The sequence below is a fragment of the Carassius carassius genome, chromosome 28 (assembly GCF_963082965.1).
Source record: "Carassius carassius chromosome 28, fCarCar2.1, whole genome shotgun sequence".
Lineage (NCBI taxonomy): Eukaryota > Metazoa > Chordata > Actinopteri > Cypriniformes > Cyprinidae > Carassius > Carassius carassius.
Genome location: NC_081782.1, coordinates 24,214,620 through 24,229,330, shown reverse-complemented (window position 1 = coordinate 24,229,330; position 14,711 = coordinate 24,214,620). Strand labels below are relative to the sequence as shown.

The following is a 14,711-nucleotide window of genomic DNA, read 5'->3' as shown; positions in this document are numbered from 1 at the left end:
CTGTTATCTGCAAGGATGCACGTGCAGTTATCATTGTTTTACTCAAAAAGGGATTCACAGGCAAGGATAATGCACTTACAGTAGGTGGACAAGCTAAATGGACTGTAATTCAGTCGCGTGTTAAAATCATTCGTGAAACTACTGCATGGTGGTGCAAAGGGACAGATTGCGAAATTAATGTAATTGTAAAATGAGATAAAAGGAGGAAGACAACAATAACATTATATTATTACATTGTAACATCTTTAAAGGCTAGTCTACTCATCAAAATTTTTAAAAAGACCTTTACACAAAGGATCATATGCATGCTATTGTTATTAAACAGTAAATAAATATAAGGCCTATATATATATATATATATATATATATATATATATATACAGATATATATATACAGATAAAAAGCTAAATGTTTTCATTTCATTTTCATTTCGGTTCATTCTTGGTTTAAAAAAAATCTTCAGGTTCCATATGCAGAGCGAAATGAGAACGGTCCAGCATTTAGCAATAATTATTATTAACTCTGTTATTATTCTTGATTTTTTCAAACTACTAACACTTTGCATTTTTGAATTATGCCTTATGTGTGACCAAAAATTTAGTATTTTCTGTTTCAGCTGTTCGATCGCACTGGTGCCTCACACACATATTCACTGGAAACAGCAGTCGTTCACCAGACATTCAGCGTTAGCAGCGGTCAACTTACTCCACATATTGTTAATTATTAATTAACACATATTGTTAATTATTTTTTTCCATCGATACTGAAACACGCGTGAACTACAAAGCCTATTTTACCTCATGAATAATAGTTAAGCTTCAAATGGGCAACATCACGAATATGGAAACGGATTTCTGATTTCTGAGTGAGAGAATGAGAAAGCCCAATCCTTCTGCTTAGCTTTAAATTATTATTATTTGTTTGTTTATAGCTAAGCCTGTATTATTATATACTGCAATTATATTTATCCATTAGAATTATATATTTTTAATTATTGTTTTGTTCTGATATATTTGTTAAATTTAAAGGATTTGTTGTAAAGTGAAGGAAACTAAATATATCCTGTTGATACATTATAACATTATTAGGCCAGCCGTTATTATTTCTAAATGTAATAAAATGCACCTAAAACATGAATTATATAATATCAAAAATAAAAAAACATGCAGCAAATGAAAATAGGTGATAAATCTGTTAAAATGCAACCTATACACGACTCATATTTTGTCCTCTCACAAACTTAATTTTTTAGTGTGTTTAAAATAAATAAATAAAGAAAACATGCAGCAAATGAAAATAGGCGATTAATCCGTTAAAATTTGTTACTCTGGGTTAACAGAAATTATAATTATTAGATAATTCGGAACAGAGTCTGCATGGGCCTAATCTAGGCTATCCAGGATTTTTTTTTTTCCATTGCATCTGAAAATGACTTCGTTCATCACATTCACTTCCCCGCACTCTGGCGCAGATCAGCCTCCAGCGATGCTCAGCTGTGGACGATTTAAAAATGTTTGATATAAAGGTTGCTGTCCCATTTTATACAGGAGTTGTTCATTTAAAAAAATCGAATTATATTGTTTGTTCTAATTATATTGTTAACAAAATTTCATTTAGGCTATTTAACATGCACTGTGACATTTTATCCTTTTTAATACTAAACTCCTTGAGATTTTAAAGTTAGTTTAATAGTATTTAAATTCAAGTTTAAAAATAGGTTTTAACTGCTTAAATTATTTATTTATGAATTAGTAATATGTTGTTTATTCTTTAAGAAAATAAGGGAAAAAATAAGGGATGATCCAAATATATGTTTTGCATCACCTATTTATGTAGGCTACAATTATTCAAAAATAAATTAAATAAATAAATAAATAATAAAATGTCATTAAAAAATGCCATTGGCCTGAGTAAATTAGAATTTTATAGAATTCTGTAAATTATAGAATCGTGACTTTAAAGGTTGGTGATGTAGGAGGTGAAAATACTGTGAAATTACAAATGGAATTGGATTTTAGAGCATAACAACTGAAGGTCTATGAAACGTTAGCCAATAAAGCATTTTTTTTAAACAATGGAACTTAAAGTTGTGAACGAAAATATCATTTTAACCATACAGCATGTGAATAAATAAAATGCATACTTTTCATAACATTTCATTATTCATAAAATGCATAACGTTTCTGGTGTTTGAATTTGTACTTCAATATAATGAGCTCCAAGTTTAAGAATAGCCCTAGACTAGTTTCTCTCTCTCTCTCTCTCTCTCTCTCTCTCTCTCTCTTTCTCTCTTTAACAGCATTAGCTCGATGAAATACATCTTCCTTCAGTTAGAATGAATGTTTTCCTGCTTGCTAAATGTTGGGCTCATGATCAATAAGTTGTATTTGCCTCAATCTGATTTAGTAAAGTCAAACCGCAGACAGTGGAGCTGCGTCAGTGAGGGGAATCCCGCGCGCTGTGAGGCGGGAGCAGAGGAATCCGCTTGGTCTTAAAGCCTTCTGCAAACATCTACGATCACAAATAACAATGATTTTCGTAAAATAATTATTAATTATTAATTGATAAATTGTTATTATCATTATGGTCTTGTGGAAATAATAATATGGGCTGCGAGAAAATAATGAATACAAAGAGTAGTGCTGCTGAGTGCAGGCATGTTTCAGGCTATAACACATCGTTCCTCACAGCCAAAAAACAGACCGAATTCAGTTCAGCTGGAGGGCACATTATTCGCATCTCAAACTTTCCTTAGGATGGTACTCCCCTAGTTATGCTTGGAGATTTCAACATCCACCTAAATAAACCTTTGTATGCTGATTTCCACAGTCTGACACTGCTCTACTGATCATGTTCTAGTTACTCCACTGCACACATCGGATCACTTCCTCCTTACTCTTAACCTCAACATGGTCCCTGACACATCATTTACCCCTCCACATGTCATCTTTCGACGTAACCTAAGCACACTTTCACCCTCCCGGCTATCTGCAATGGTTTCATTTTCACTTCCTTCCCTTAAACTGTTTGCATCTTTGGATGCTAACAGTGCTACTGATACTTTCTGCTCCACTCTTACATCTTGTTTAGACACTATTTGCCCCTTATCTTCCAGGCCAGCCCGTAACACCCCTTCTGCCCCTTGGTTATCTGATGTTCTACGCAAACACTGTTCTAAGCTTAGAGCTGCTCAAAGGGTGTGGCACAAATCCAAAAATACTACTGACCTTAATGTGTATCAGTCACTCCTATCTTCCTTCTCTGCTAATGTCTCCACTGCTAAAATGACATACTACCATAACAAAATTAACAATTTGTCTAACTCTCGCATGCTTTTTAAATCAGTTTCCTCTCTTCTTTGTCCTCCTCCTCCCCCTCCTGCTTAATCTCTAATAGCTGACAACTTTGCCACGTTTTTCATTTATAAAATTAAACACATTACTGCACAATTTTCCACACCACAATCAGTCAAGCTCATATCACCAGCAAACATACACTCATTTACATCCCTTTTTTCACTCTCTGAGGCAGAAGTCTCAAAACTCATCCGTTCTAATCACCCTACTACTTGCCCGCTTGATCCTATTCCATCTCATCTCCTTCAAGCCATTTCTCCTGCAGTTGTACCTGCACTCACTCACATCATCAACACATCCCTCCACATTGGTGTTTTTCCCTCATCATTTAGACAGGCTCATATAACTCCACTACTTAAGAAACCCACCCTCAACCCATCTCTTTTAGAGAACTACAGACCAGTTTCCTTTCTTCCTTTCATTGCAAAAACACTTGAACGAGCTGTGTTCAACCAAGTCTCTACATTTCTCACACACAACAACCTCCTTGACAGCGACCAATCTGGCTTCAGAAGTGGACATTCAACTGAGACTGCCTTGCTCTCAGTTGTTGAAGCTCTAAGACTGGCAAGAGCGGAATCAAAATCTTCAGTACTTATCCTGCTTGATCTGTCCGCTGCTTTTGACACGGTTAACCACCAGATCCTCCTATCAACCCTACTGGCAAAAGGCATCTCAGGAACCACACTTCAATGTTTTGAGTCTTACCTATCAGATAGTTCCTTCAAAGTATCTTGGAGAGGTGAGGTGTCCAAGTCACAACATCTAACTACTGGGGTGCCTCAGGGCTCAGTTCTTGGACCACTTCTCTTCTCTGTCTACATGGCATCATTAGGTTCTGTCATTCCGAAACATGGCTTTTCATATCACTGCTATGCTGATGACACTCAACTCTACCTCTCATTCCATCCTGATGATCCGACGGTAGCTATTCACATCTTAGCTTGTCTAACAGACATTTCTTGCTGGATGATGGACCATTACCATCAACTCAACCTTACCAAGACAGAACTGCTTGTGATTCCAGCAAATCCATCGTTTCATCACAATTTCACCATCAAGTTAGGCACATCAACCATAACTCCTTCAAAAACAGCTAGAAGCCTTGGAGTTATGATTGATGATCAGCTGACTTTCTCAGACCATATTGCTAAAACTGTACAATCCTGCAGATTTGCTTTATTCAACATCAAGAAGCTCAAGCCTTTTCTTTCGGAACATGCTGCACGACTCCTTGTTCAAGCTCTTGTTCTGTCCAAGCTGGACTATTGCAATGCCCTCTTGGCAGGTCTTCCAGCCAGTTCTATCAAACCTTTACAATTAATCCAGTACGCAGCAGCAAGATTATTTTTTAATGAGCCATAAAGAATACATGTCACACCTCTATTTATCAATTTGCACTGGCTTCCAATAGCTGCTCGCATAAAATTCAAGGCATTGATGTTTCCCTACAAAACTACCACTGGCTCTGCACCCATTTACCTAAATTTTTTACTTCAGACTTATGTGCCCTCTAGAAGCTTGCGTTCTGCAAGTGAACGTCGCTTGATTGTGCCATCCCAAAAAAACACAAAGTCACTTTTACGGACCTTTAAATTATATGTTCCCTCCTGGTGGAATGATCTCCCCAACTCAATCCGAGCAGCTGAGTAATTAGCCATCTTCAAGAATCGGCTTAAAACACATCTCTTCCATCTTTATTTGACCCTCTAACTTTAACACTCACTATTCTAATTGTGTTATTAAAAAAAATAAATCGAACTACCTTTCCAATCTATTGTATTCTATTTTCTTTTCATTTATTATGCAATTGTGTGTGTGTGTGTGTGTGTGTAAAGAACTCTAACACTAGCTTGCTCTATTCTTTTTTTTATTCTATCTGTTTTCTTTTTATTATATTATTTAAAAGCCCATGCTAAGTGTACTGTTAACCTAACTGAGACTTGTTATAGCACTTATTATTGCTCTTTTTGTTGTTTTTGATTGCTTCCACTGTCCTCATTTGTAAGTCGCTTTGAATAAAAGCGTCTGCTAAATGAATAAATGTAAAAATGTAATAAATGTTTCAAAACAAAGGGAAGTATATATCCGTATCGACATTGGCTATCGGCCAAAATGTTTGGAAAAATATTGGATATAGACAAAAATCAAATATTGTGCATCCCTACTATGATGCAGTGGTTTTCAGTTTGCATAACTTAAATGCATTTTCAGTAAACTTAGACATGGTCATTGGGCTAATTTTTGATTGAACATTGGGCTAGTTTTGTTACGAAAATCTAGCAAACCTGAAGTGTGCTAATAGAGGAAGCTATGAGATCTTGCTTCGTGGTTTAAGGATGATCATGTGAAAGGTGAGGGATTAGCCCCAAACTACACAGGAGGAGCTTGTTAATGATCTTAAGGCATTTGGGACCACAGTCATCAAGCAAAACATTGGTAACGCACTACAACGCAATGGACTGAAATCATGCACCACCCGCAAGGTCCCCCTGCTCAAGAAGCCACATGTACATTTAAAATTTGCCAAAGAACATCAAAATGATTCAGAAAAGGTTTGGGAGGAAGTGCTGGGGTCAGATGAGACCAGAATTAAACTCTTTGGCATTAACTTGAGAAAAGCTGATTATGACCCCAAGAACACCATCCCTACATTCAAAGCACGGAGGTGGAAACATTATGCTTTGGGACTGTTTTTCTGAGAAGGGTACAGGACAACTTCACTGCATTGAGGGGCAAATGGATGGGGCCATGTACTGTAAAATCCTGAATGAGAACCTCCTTCCCTCAGCCAGAACACTGAAGATTGGTCATGGATGGGATGGGTCTTCCAGCATGACAATGACCTGAAACATACCGCCAAGGCAACAAAGAAGTGGCTTAAGAAGAAGCAAACTCTCCAAACCCCAATCCTATAGAAAATCTGTGGAGGGAGCTGAAACTTTGGGTTGCCAAACGACAGCCAAGATTCCTTAAGGTTTTATAGAGTAACTGTAAAGAGGAGTGTATCAAAATCGCTCCTGAGATGTGTGCAAACCTGATAATCAATTGCAAAAAACGTCTTACCTCTGTGCTTGCCAACAAGGGTTTCTGCACCAAGGACTAAGTAATTTTTTGCTTCGGGAACAAATACTTATTTCACTCACTGAATTGCAAATCAGTTTTTAACCTTTACATAATTTTCTTTTTTTAAGGGAGGTTGTATTCTGTCTCTATACATTAAAATAAACCTACCATAAACAGTACAGACCCTTAATTTCGTTAGTGGGCAAAATTACAAAATCAGCAGGGTATTAAATAAATATTTTCCCCTTTGTAGATGCTTGTCATTTTCAGGTCACTAATTATTTGTACACAATACACATTGTTTCAAAGCAGTTGTACATGTTCACATTTAGTGATTTAGAGCTAAGTGAAAAGATTGGCTATATTGTTTTATGTAAGTGGTACCATATGTATGTATGCAGGTAAAAAGTACACTTAAAAAAATATATAGTTTCTTTTCAGATAAAATCTATTTGCATTAATTATGTCTGTTTTTTGTAGGAGTAAGCATGGGGCGACAAACTACATCCCTGAACAGTTTTTGGATGATTTCCTAGATTTGGTGGTTTGGGGTCATGAGCATGAGTGTAAAATTGCTCCAGTCCGTAACGAACAGCAGCTCTTCTATGTCACACAACCCGGCAGCTCCGTCATCACCTCGCTGTCACCAGGAGAGGCAGTCAAAAAGTTAGTGTGCCTGCACTAATATGTCATATGTATGCATACACAGTTCCACTAGGGATGAAAATTTTCACACTCTTCATACTCACAACAAGAATGTTGATGTTGTCAGATCAGCATCACCTGTCAATTCGATCTGTCCCTGACTATCTGTACTGCGTGGTGGACATGCTGTTGAGGCAGGGAAAGTCCTCAGAGAATGGAGGCTTCACCCCCAGACTGTAAATGTGATATGGAGTGTATTCAGGCAGGCGGAAGTTAAACCTCTAACATCGTAAAAAAACAACAACAACAACTGTAAACTCCAGCAAGAACATATCCCTATAAACCTTTATCTGTTATTGAAGTGTAATAATGGGAATGTTGAATAATCTTGTCATATACAAATTCCCCATAGTGTCAGATAGCTTTACACAAAGTCAAGGGACCATATTGAAATGGTCTTCGGTTACTAAACATAAACTCAGTTCTCTGAGAGGGGAAAGAGACTAAGCGATTATGCCGTGTTGCTTTTCTTGAGTTTTTCATGAGTTCTCTAATTTGGTAGAAAGATTAAGGGGTATGTTGCTCAGTACTGCTTATATAGGGCACGTTCCAACCCCACTTTTGTGAGCTCAACTATTTTCAAAGGCTTGATTGTGTATATGGGGTGCACTGTAACGTGTTCATGCTTCGTTTAAAAAAAAAAAAAAAAGTCAAATTATCTTTCACTTATTTTGTTTAATCCACACCAGTTTAAACTATTGACTTCCAGATTCAGTGAAGCCCATCCTTTAGAAAAACGTAATGGGCTCAGAATGGTTACCTGGCCCAGTGTGTTCTGATTAGCTAACTGCCTAGTTCTCATTCTCCAGAAATGTCACGCCCCTTACCATTATGGGTAATTGCATGTAGTCCAATGTAATGTAAACAATGGTGTCAATATTGCATTATCAGTTTGAGTCCGAATCAGACTATACAATCAGACTCATTTTATTTTTTAGATACAATGTTATTGTAAATGCTCTGTTTTTATTATCTTATTAAAGCTTTAGTACAGAATAAAAAATTATTAAATTGTAAAAATTTTGTATAGTTGTTATTTAATTTGCAATATATGCAATCAGGGTGAAAATAACAGCATTTCAACGGCATGGCAACAACACAATACTACAACAACATGGCCTCACCCCTTTGTTGCGTGTTCCTGGAGGGAGGTATTATGTATATTTTAGGGTTTGTGATATGAGAAACACAGGAAGAAGCTCATTGTAGTCCTTACCATCTGTTTGGTTTGTTGTATGCCTTAAAAAGCAAATTCTGTAAAAGAAATTATCTATGGTAGTGCCAGGATGCCAGGCCGTCGATCCCCATCAAATGCTGCGGCCAGAGAGAAGAATGCCACAGCTGGAAGAAGCCGCCGGGCCGAAGAGGGGAGTGTGTACGGCCGCCGGACTCCGCCCCTTACCTGGACCCTTCCTTCCAGAACACTGCCCGACCCACACGAACCCCGCAGCATGACGAGGACACCGGAAACCCCTGTTTGTTTTGGACACTCTACCTGTTTGGACACTTTTATCCCCTCTTGTTTTATTTTCTGTTAATAAAAGCATCTCCGAGGCCTGATGCCACGGCCACTGTGTCTGTCGTTTGCTCCTCCCGTGACAATATGAACAGCAGATATATTAAACATTTGAACAAAATATGAAATATCAAAATATAAAAAATAAATTAGAGCAATGACATTAAAGGTAAAAAAGAATACATTTAGCTGCATTATCTCAGTTATCATAAAAAACATAAGAGTAATAACTTTATCTTGATTCTGAACTTTGAAAGTACTTCCATATTTCACTGCTCGTGTCATCTTTTTCTACCAGTCGTGGACCGGCAGCCACAGTTTCACTTGTGCTCGCACATGCAGCCATCTCGCTGTAGTGTTTGTCACATGAAAGCTGCAGCTGCAGCTTCTTTGCTGCGTGCGTGAGGAGAAAAACAGACATCAACAAGGAGGCACTGGAAGCGTGCGTTGCACACACCAACATGAAATACGTCTCTTTTACAAATCTGGAACGCGGTCATTCTTTGAAGTATCGATACTAATAAATTTAGGAATAGTGACGTTTTTATTTTCCGAGAATCGTGATACTTTTGAAGTATCGTGCACAGTGCAAACATAATCTATGGATTGAACTGTGAGCATTGTAATTTTGCAGATGTTGTTTATGCTCAAACTGCAAAATTACACACTGACTCGCAGTTAAAAAAGTTAAATCATAATCAAGGGCCCCGTAGGCTTCAGTGTTTTGAGAGAAAGGTTTGAGATAAAGTTTCCCCATAATGTCTGCTTGCTGTATGCAACATCTCATTGTTACCAGAGACTAGTGTTGTCAAAAGTACTGACAATTCAGTGCTAAAATTAAAAAAAAATGTGATAATACCAGCATTTCCCACAAACATTTTGATCACAACATCCCTGATTGGTGTGATAACAGATATATCTGTGATTGGCTAGAAGGATTATCTCTTCATGCTCTTCACTAAGCACTAACATCACTAAACTCTGCAGGACACCGGCCCTCCAGGACTGAGTTTGGACACCTCTGGCTTAAACAGATACACACGGGAGAATTTGAAAGCCACATCTATCAGTGGATCTCTAATATAGCTATACCTAATATATATATATATATATATATGTATGTATATGTGTATATATATATATATATATATATGTGTATATATATATGTGTATATATATATATGTATATATATATATATATATATATATATATATATATATATATATATGTGTATATATATATATGTATATATATATATATATATATATATATGTATATATATATATGTATATATATATATGTATATATATATATATATATATATATATATAAAATACCTAATATAGCTATACCTCTGGTAGATGCTGCCATAACCGTGTGTGTCTTTGTAAGTGCTCTGTGATGAGCATGAAGTGATGATGATTGCAGCCAGTCACGGAGAAATGTTTAGTGTGTGAACACGATGACAAATCAGAGGTGTTTAAGAATCCTCACAACAGCACTCAAAATGTCACCTTTATTTATATAGCGCTTTTAAACAAAATACATTGTGTCAAAGCAACTGAACAACATTAATTAGTAAAACAGTGTGTCAATAATGCAAAATGACAGTTAAAGGCAGTTCATCGTTGAATTCAGTGATCTCATCATCTCAGTTCAGTTTAAATAGTGTCTGTTCAATCATTTGCAATGAAGTCAATGATATCGCTGTAAGTGAAGTGACCCCAACTAAACAACCCAGAGGCGACAGCGACAAGGAACCAAAACTCCATCGGTGACAGAATGGAGAAAAAACCTTAGGAGAAACCAGGCTCAGTTGGGGGCCAGTTCTCCTCTGACCAGACGGATCTAGCAGTTCAATTCCGGGCTAAAGCAAAGTCAGATTGTGCAGAAGAATCATCTGTTTTCTGTGGCTTTTTCCCAGTGGTCGTCTTAGACAAGGTCTTTACAGGGGATCTGTGTCTGGGGCTCTAGTTGTCCTGGTTCTCTTACGAGAGTTCTCTCGTACTGCGTCTTAGCTAAGACGTACGGGAAAAGTCTCTTTTCACGAAATACTGAAGCAAAAAATTATCCTTAATTTTGAATTTTTGTAAAGCGCATTTGCAGCAGTACACAGCCATAGGCGAGACGGCTCACTCGCTCATTGGCTGCTCTGCAGCAACAAAAATCACGCCACTTCCCGCCGAAACGGGTGTGGGCCAACCCTATAAAAGGAGCTCGAAAAGGCTGACTCACCTGATTTTTCATCTCTTCAGCGAAGCTCACGCATCGCTGGATCACGGAGGAAGCAAGCGCCGTCTGAGAGGCATATCAGCGGGACGAGCCATTCGGAAGCTGCTGGCCTCGCCGCCTTCTACTGCCGTTCCTGCTGCGCTGTCCGGCGCCTATATCCTTTAATATCCTTATATCCTTGTGTGAGTTCGCTCTGCGACATACACTCTTAAAGAGCTGCGTCTTTTTAAAGATGCCCTCGTGCAGCTCGTGCAGAGCCCCGCTCAGAGAAGGAGATCGTCACATCATCTGCGTCTCCTTCCTGGGTGAGGACCATGCAGCGCTCGCGCTCGCTGACGGCGGATGCCCTCATTGCGAGTTGATGCCTATGGTGACTCTGAGGACTCGCCGGGCGTTCTTCTCGAAGCCTGCATCATCCGCTGCGCCGCTCGCAGCGCCTTCCGGAACCGCCTCCAGCTCTGCCGAGTTCGCCGGTTCCCTCCGCTTCACCGGCCTCCCCTGCATCGCTTCCCGATGGTCAGCGTCCGCTGTCTGCCGCCGCGTCATCGGAGGAAGTGGATCTCAGGGCCGCGTCGGAGGAAGAGGACACATGCTCTCTGCTTGCTTCGGGCAGTGAGGGTTGGGCGAGCTCTGTGGATCTCGCGCCCTCTGCTCAGAGGCCCACGTGCTCACGTTGGCCACGGCGAGCCTCGGCCTCGAGTGGTCTGCTCCAGCGCCCCCTTCTCGTTCCCAGCTGGATGGTAGCTTTCTCCCGGATGAGCGTTTTTCTCCCAGCTCAAAGCACGCCCCCTTTCTTCCTGAGCTTCACGAAGAAGTGGCGAAAACTTGGAACGCTCCTTTCTCGGCGAGAGTTCGTTCATCTGTTTCGCCAGCATTCTCCACACTGGACGATGCTAAGAACAGAGGCTACCTGTCACTTCCACCGGTGGAACAGGCTATTGCAGCGCACCTTTGCCCCCCCTCTGCTGGACGGCGGACTAAGGCGGCGTTGCCATCCAAAGCCTGCCGCATGACGTCATCGCTGCTCGCACGGATCTTCTCTGCTGCTGGGCAGGCTGCGTCTGCGCTGCACACCATGGCCACTCTGCAGATCTTCCAGGGCGAACTCCTCCGCAAGCTGGATGAGATGGGGCCCGAAGCGATCTGTCTCGCGGATCTGAGGAGCGCTTCGGATCTCTCCCTCCGCTCTACTAAGTCCGCTGCACAGGCCATGGGACAGGTTATGGCTTTCGCTACGGTGGCTGAGAGGCATTTGTGGCTGACGCTCTCTGACATCAAGGAGTCTGAGCGTGCTGCGTTCCTCGACGCGCCGCTGACTCCTGCTGGCCTCTTCGGATCATCTGTCAGCGAGTTTGTGGAGAGATTCGTCGAGGACCAGAAAGCATCGCAGGCGTTCAAGCACTTCTTGCCGAAGCGCTCCGGTCCTGCAGCTGGCCGCGATAGACCGGCCCCACAGAGCTCTCAGTCAAGCCCACCGCCAACTGCGTCATCGCGACAGCGTCAGCAACGCAGCACGGGACCCCGTTCTCGCTCTTCCAGCCGTCGCCCCGCACCGCGGGAGCCGCGGCAGAGGATTGCGGTGAAGCCAGAAGCCCCGAAAGCATCCTAGCACCGCTAGGAAAGCGCCGGTGTATGAGTTCCGCTGCGGCCGAGCTCTCACCCAAGCGCGCCGCTGTTGCAGTTCCAAGAATTGTGACTGTCTCAGCATCTTCTGCAATGCGCAAGCCTGCACGAGTGCCCGCTTGCCTGCACACAAAAGCCGTTATCACGGCTACCCAGATATTTCCCGAAAAGAGTGTTATTTCTGGTGTTCCGGCCACGGCCGACGGTGCTATAAATGTTGTGACGTTGCCCACTCCTCAGTGCCCATCTCCGCATATAAGCACAGCCCTGCACACAGGGCTCTCGCCTATAAGATCGACTCAGATCGGTCACGCGCACCACATAGTAAACGTGCCCACTCCTCAGTGCCCACAAACACTATGTCACACACGGTGCGTGGTTTCTGTAAAAACGAAGCCCGTGCTCGTACGATCTGCCCAGGCAGACAGCGAGTCAAAAGCAGTAAATGTGCACATTTGCAGCCCACAGTTACTCGCAGACATCATGAGTCCCATGGGACCTGCTCAGCCCTCCCTCGATCGGTTAGATCGACTGGTACCAATCAGGTGTAAGCCTGGGGACTTCCTCGACAGTGAAGATGGTGTCGACGGACGCCTCCACGTCGGGATGGGGAGCGCTGCTCGAGGGCAGACCGTCCTTTGGCCTATGGTCAGAACGGGAAAAGCTCCAACATATCAACTGCCTGGAAATGTTGGCAGTGGAGAACGCGCTGACACGTTTTTGTCCCCAAATCAAAGGCCACCACGTCTTAGTCCGTTCGGACAACATGTCTGTGGTGTCCTACATAAATCGCCAGGGTGGTCTTGGGTCCCGAAACCTGTACAGGCTGACGGAACGCCTCCTGGTTTGGGCTCAGTGCAACTTGCGCTCGCTGAGAGCAGTGCACGTGCCTGGGCTACAGTATCTGGGGCCAGACAGGCTGTCCAGAAACAACATTCCCACGGGCGAATGGTCTCTACACCCGCAAACAGTCCGGCTGTTGTGGGAGAGATTTGGCAGGGCGGAGGTGGACCTCTTCGCGTCCCACGAAAACGCTCACTGCCCCGCATTCTTTTCCAAGAACGAAAGCGCGCTGTCACGGAGATGGCCGTGCTGCCCGCTTTATGCTTTCCCTCCCGTCTCCCTCCTTCCGCAGGTGATAGAACGGGTGAGAGAAACGAGATGTTCCATACTGCTTGTAGCACCTTTTTGGAAGAACCAACCATGGTTCCCAGATTTGAGGCGGTTAGCAGATATCGCCCCGTGGCCAGTGCCTTGGAGGAGAGACCTCCTATCGCAGGCCAGGGGCTCGATTTGGCACCCTCAACCGGAGTTGTGGTCCCTCCATGTGTGGGCGCTCAATGGTTACCCGCTGATCTCTCAGTGGGAGTGCTAAATACCATCACTCAGGCTAGGGCTCCGTAGACGCGACGGCTCTATGCCTCGAAGTGGTCGGTGTTCTCCAGCTGGTGTACAGCTCGGGGATGTTCACCCCTTAGTTGTGAGGTGACGGAGGTTCTCTCCTTCCTGCAGGAGCTGTTGGATAAGGGCAGAGCCCCATCCACGCTCACAGTCTATGTGGCGGCCATCGCAGCGTTTTCTGAAACGGCGCTGGGTCAGTCAATAGGAAGGAACGATTTGGTCATCCGCTTCCTTAGAGGAGCTAGGAGGCTGAATCCTCCCAGACCTCCGTCAGTCCCTGTATGGGACCTCGCGACGGTTTTGGAGGCCATGAAGGGTTCCCCCTTTGAGCCTATCCAATCGATTAGCCTCCAGCATCTGTCGTTCAAGACGGTATTCTTGTTGGCTCTCGCTTCAGTGAAGCGTGTGGGTGACCTGCACGCGCTCTCGGTGAGCCAGTCGTGCTTGGAGTTTGGGCCTAATGACTCAAGAGTCATACTCAAACCTAGGCACGGTTATGTGCCAAAGTCCCTCAACACGCCGTTTCGGGCCCAGGTTATTGCCCTGTCTGCCCTGTCGATGTCAGGAGAGGATGGAGACTCGAGTCTTCTTTGCCCTGTTAGGGTTTTAAGAGCTTATGTGTCTCGCTCCGCTGTTTTTCGACAGACTGAGCAGCTGTTTGTCTCGTTCAGTGGACGTTCCAAGGGAATGGCTGTTTCGAGACAGACTCTATCCAGATGGATAGTCGACGCCATAGCGTTAGCTTACGCTTCCAAGGGCCTTCAGTGCCCACTGGGCGTCAGAGCACACTCCACAAGGGGCGTTGCCTCG

At 42.6% G+C, this 14,711-nt stretch overlaps 1 protein-coding gene across 1 annotated transcript in view; it reads left to right on the top strand.

The window, feature by feature from the left end:
- mre11a (MRE11 homolog A, double strand break repair nuclease) overlaps positions 1-14,711 on the top strand; it is a 254,367-nt gene that overhangs the window by 88,760 nt on the left and 150,896 nt on the right. Inside the window, exon 8 of the mRNA XM_059514860.1 lies at positions 6,904-7,089. Within this exon, the coding sequence (XP_059370843.1) occupies positions 6,904-7,089 (186 nt within the window). The remainder of the gene's footprint in view (positions 1-6,903; positions 7,090-14,711) is intronic.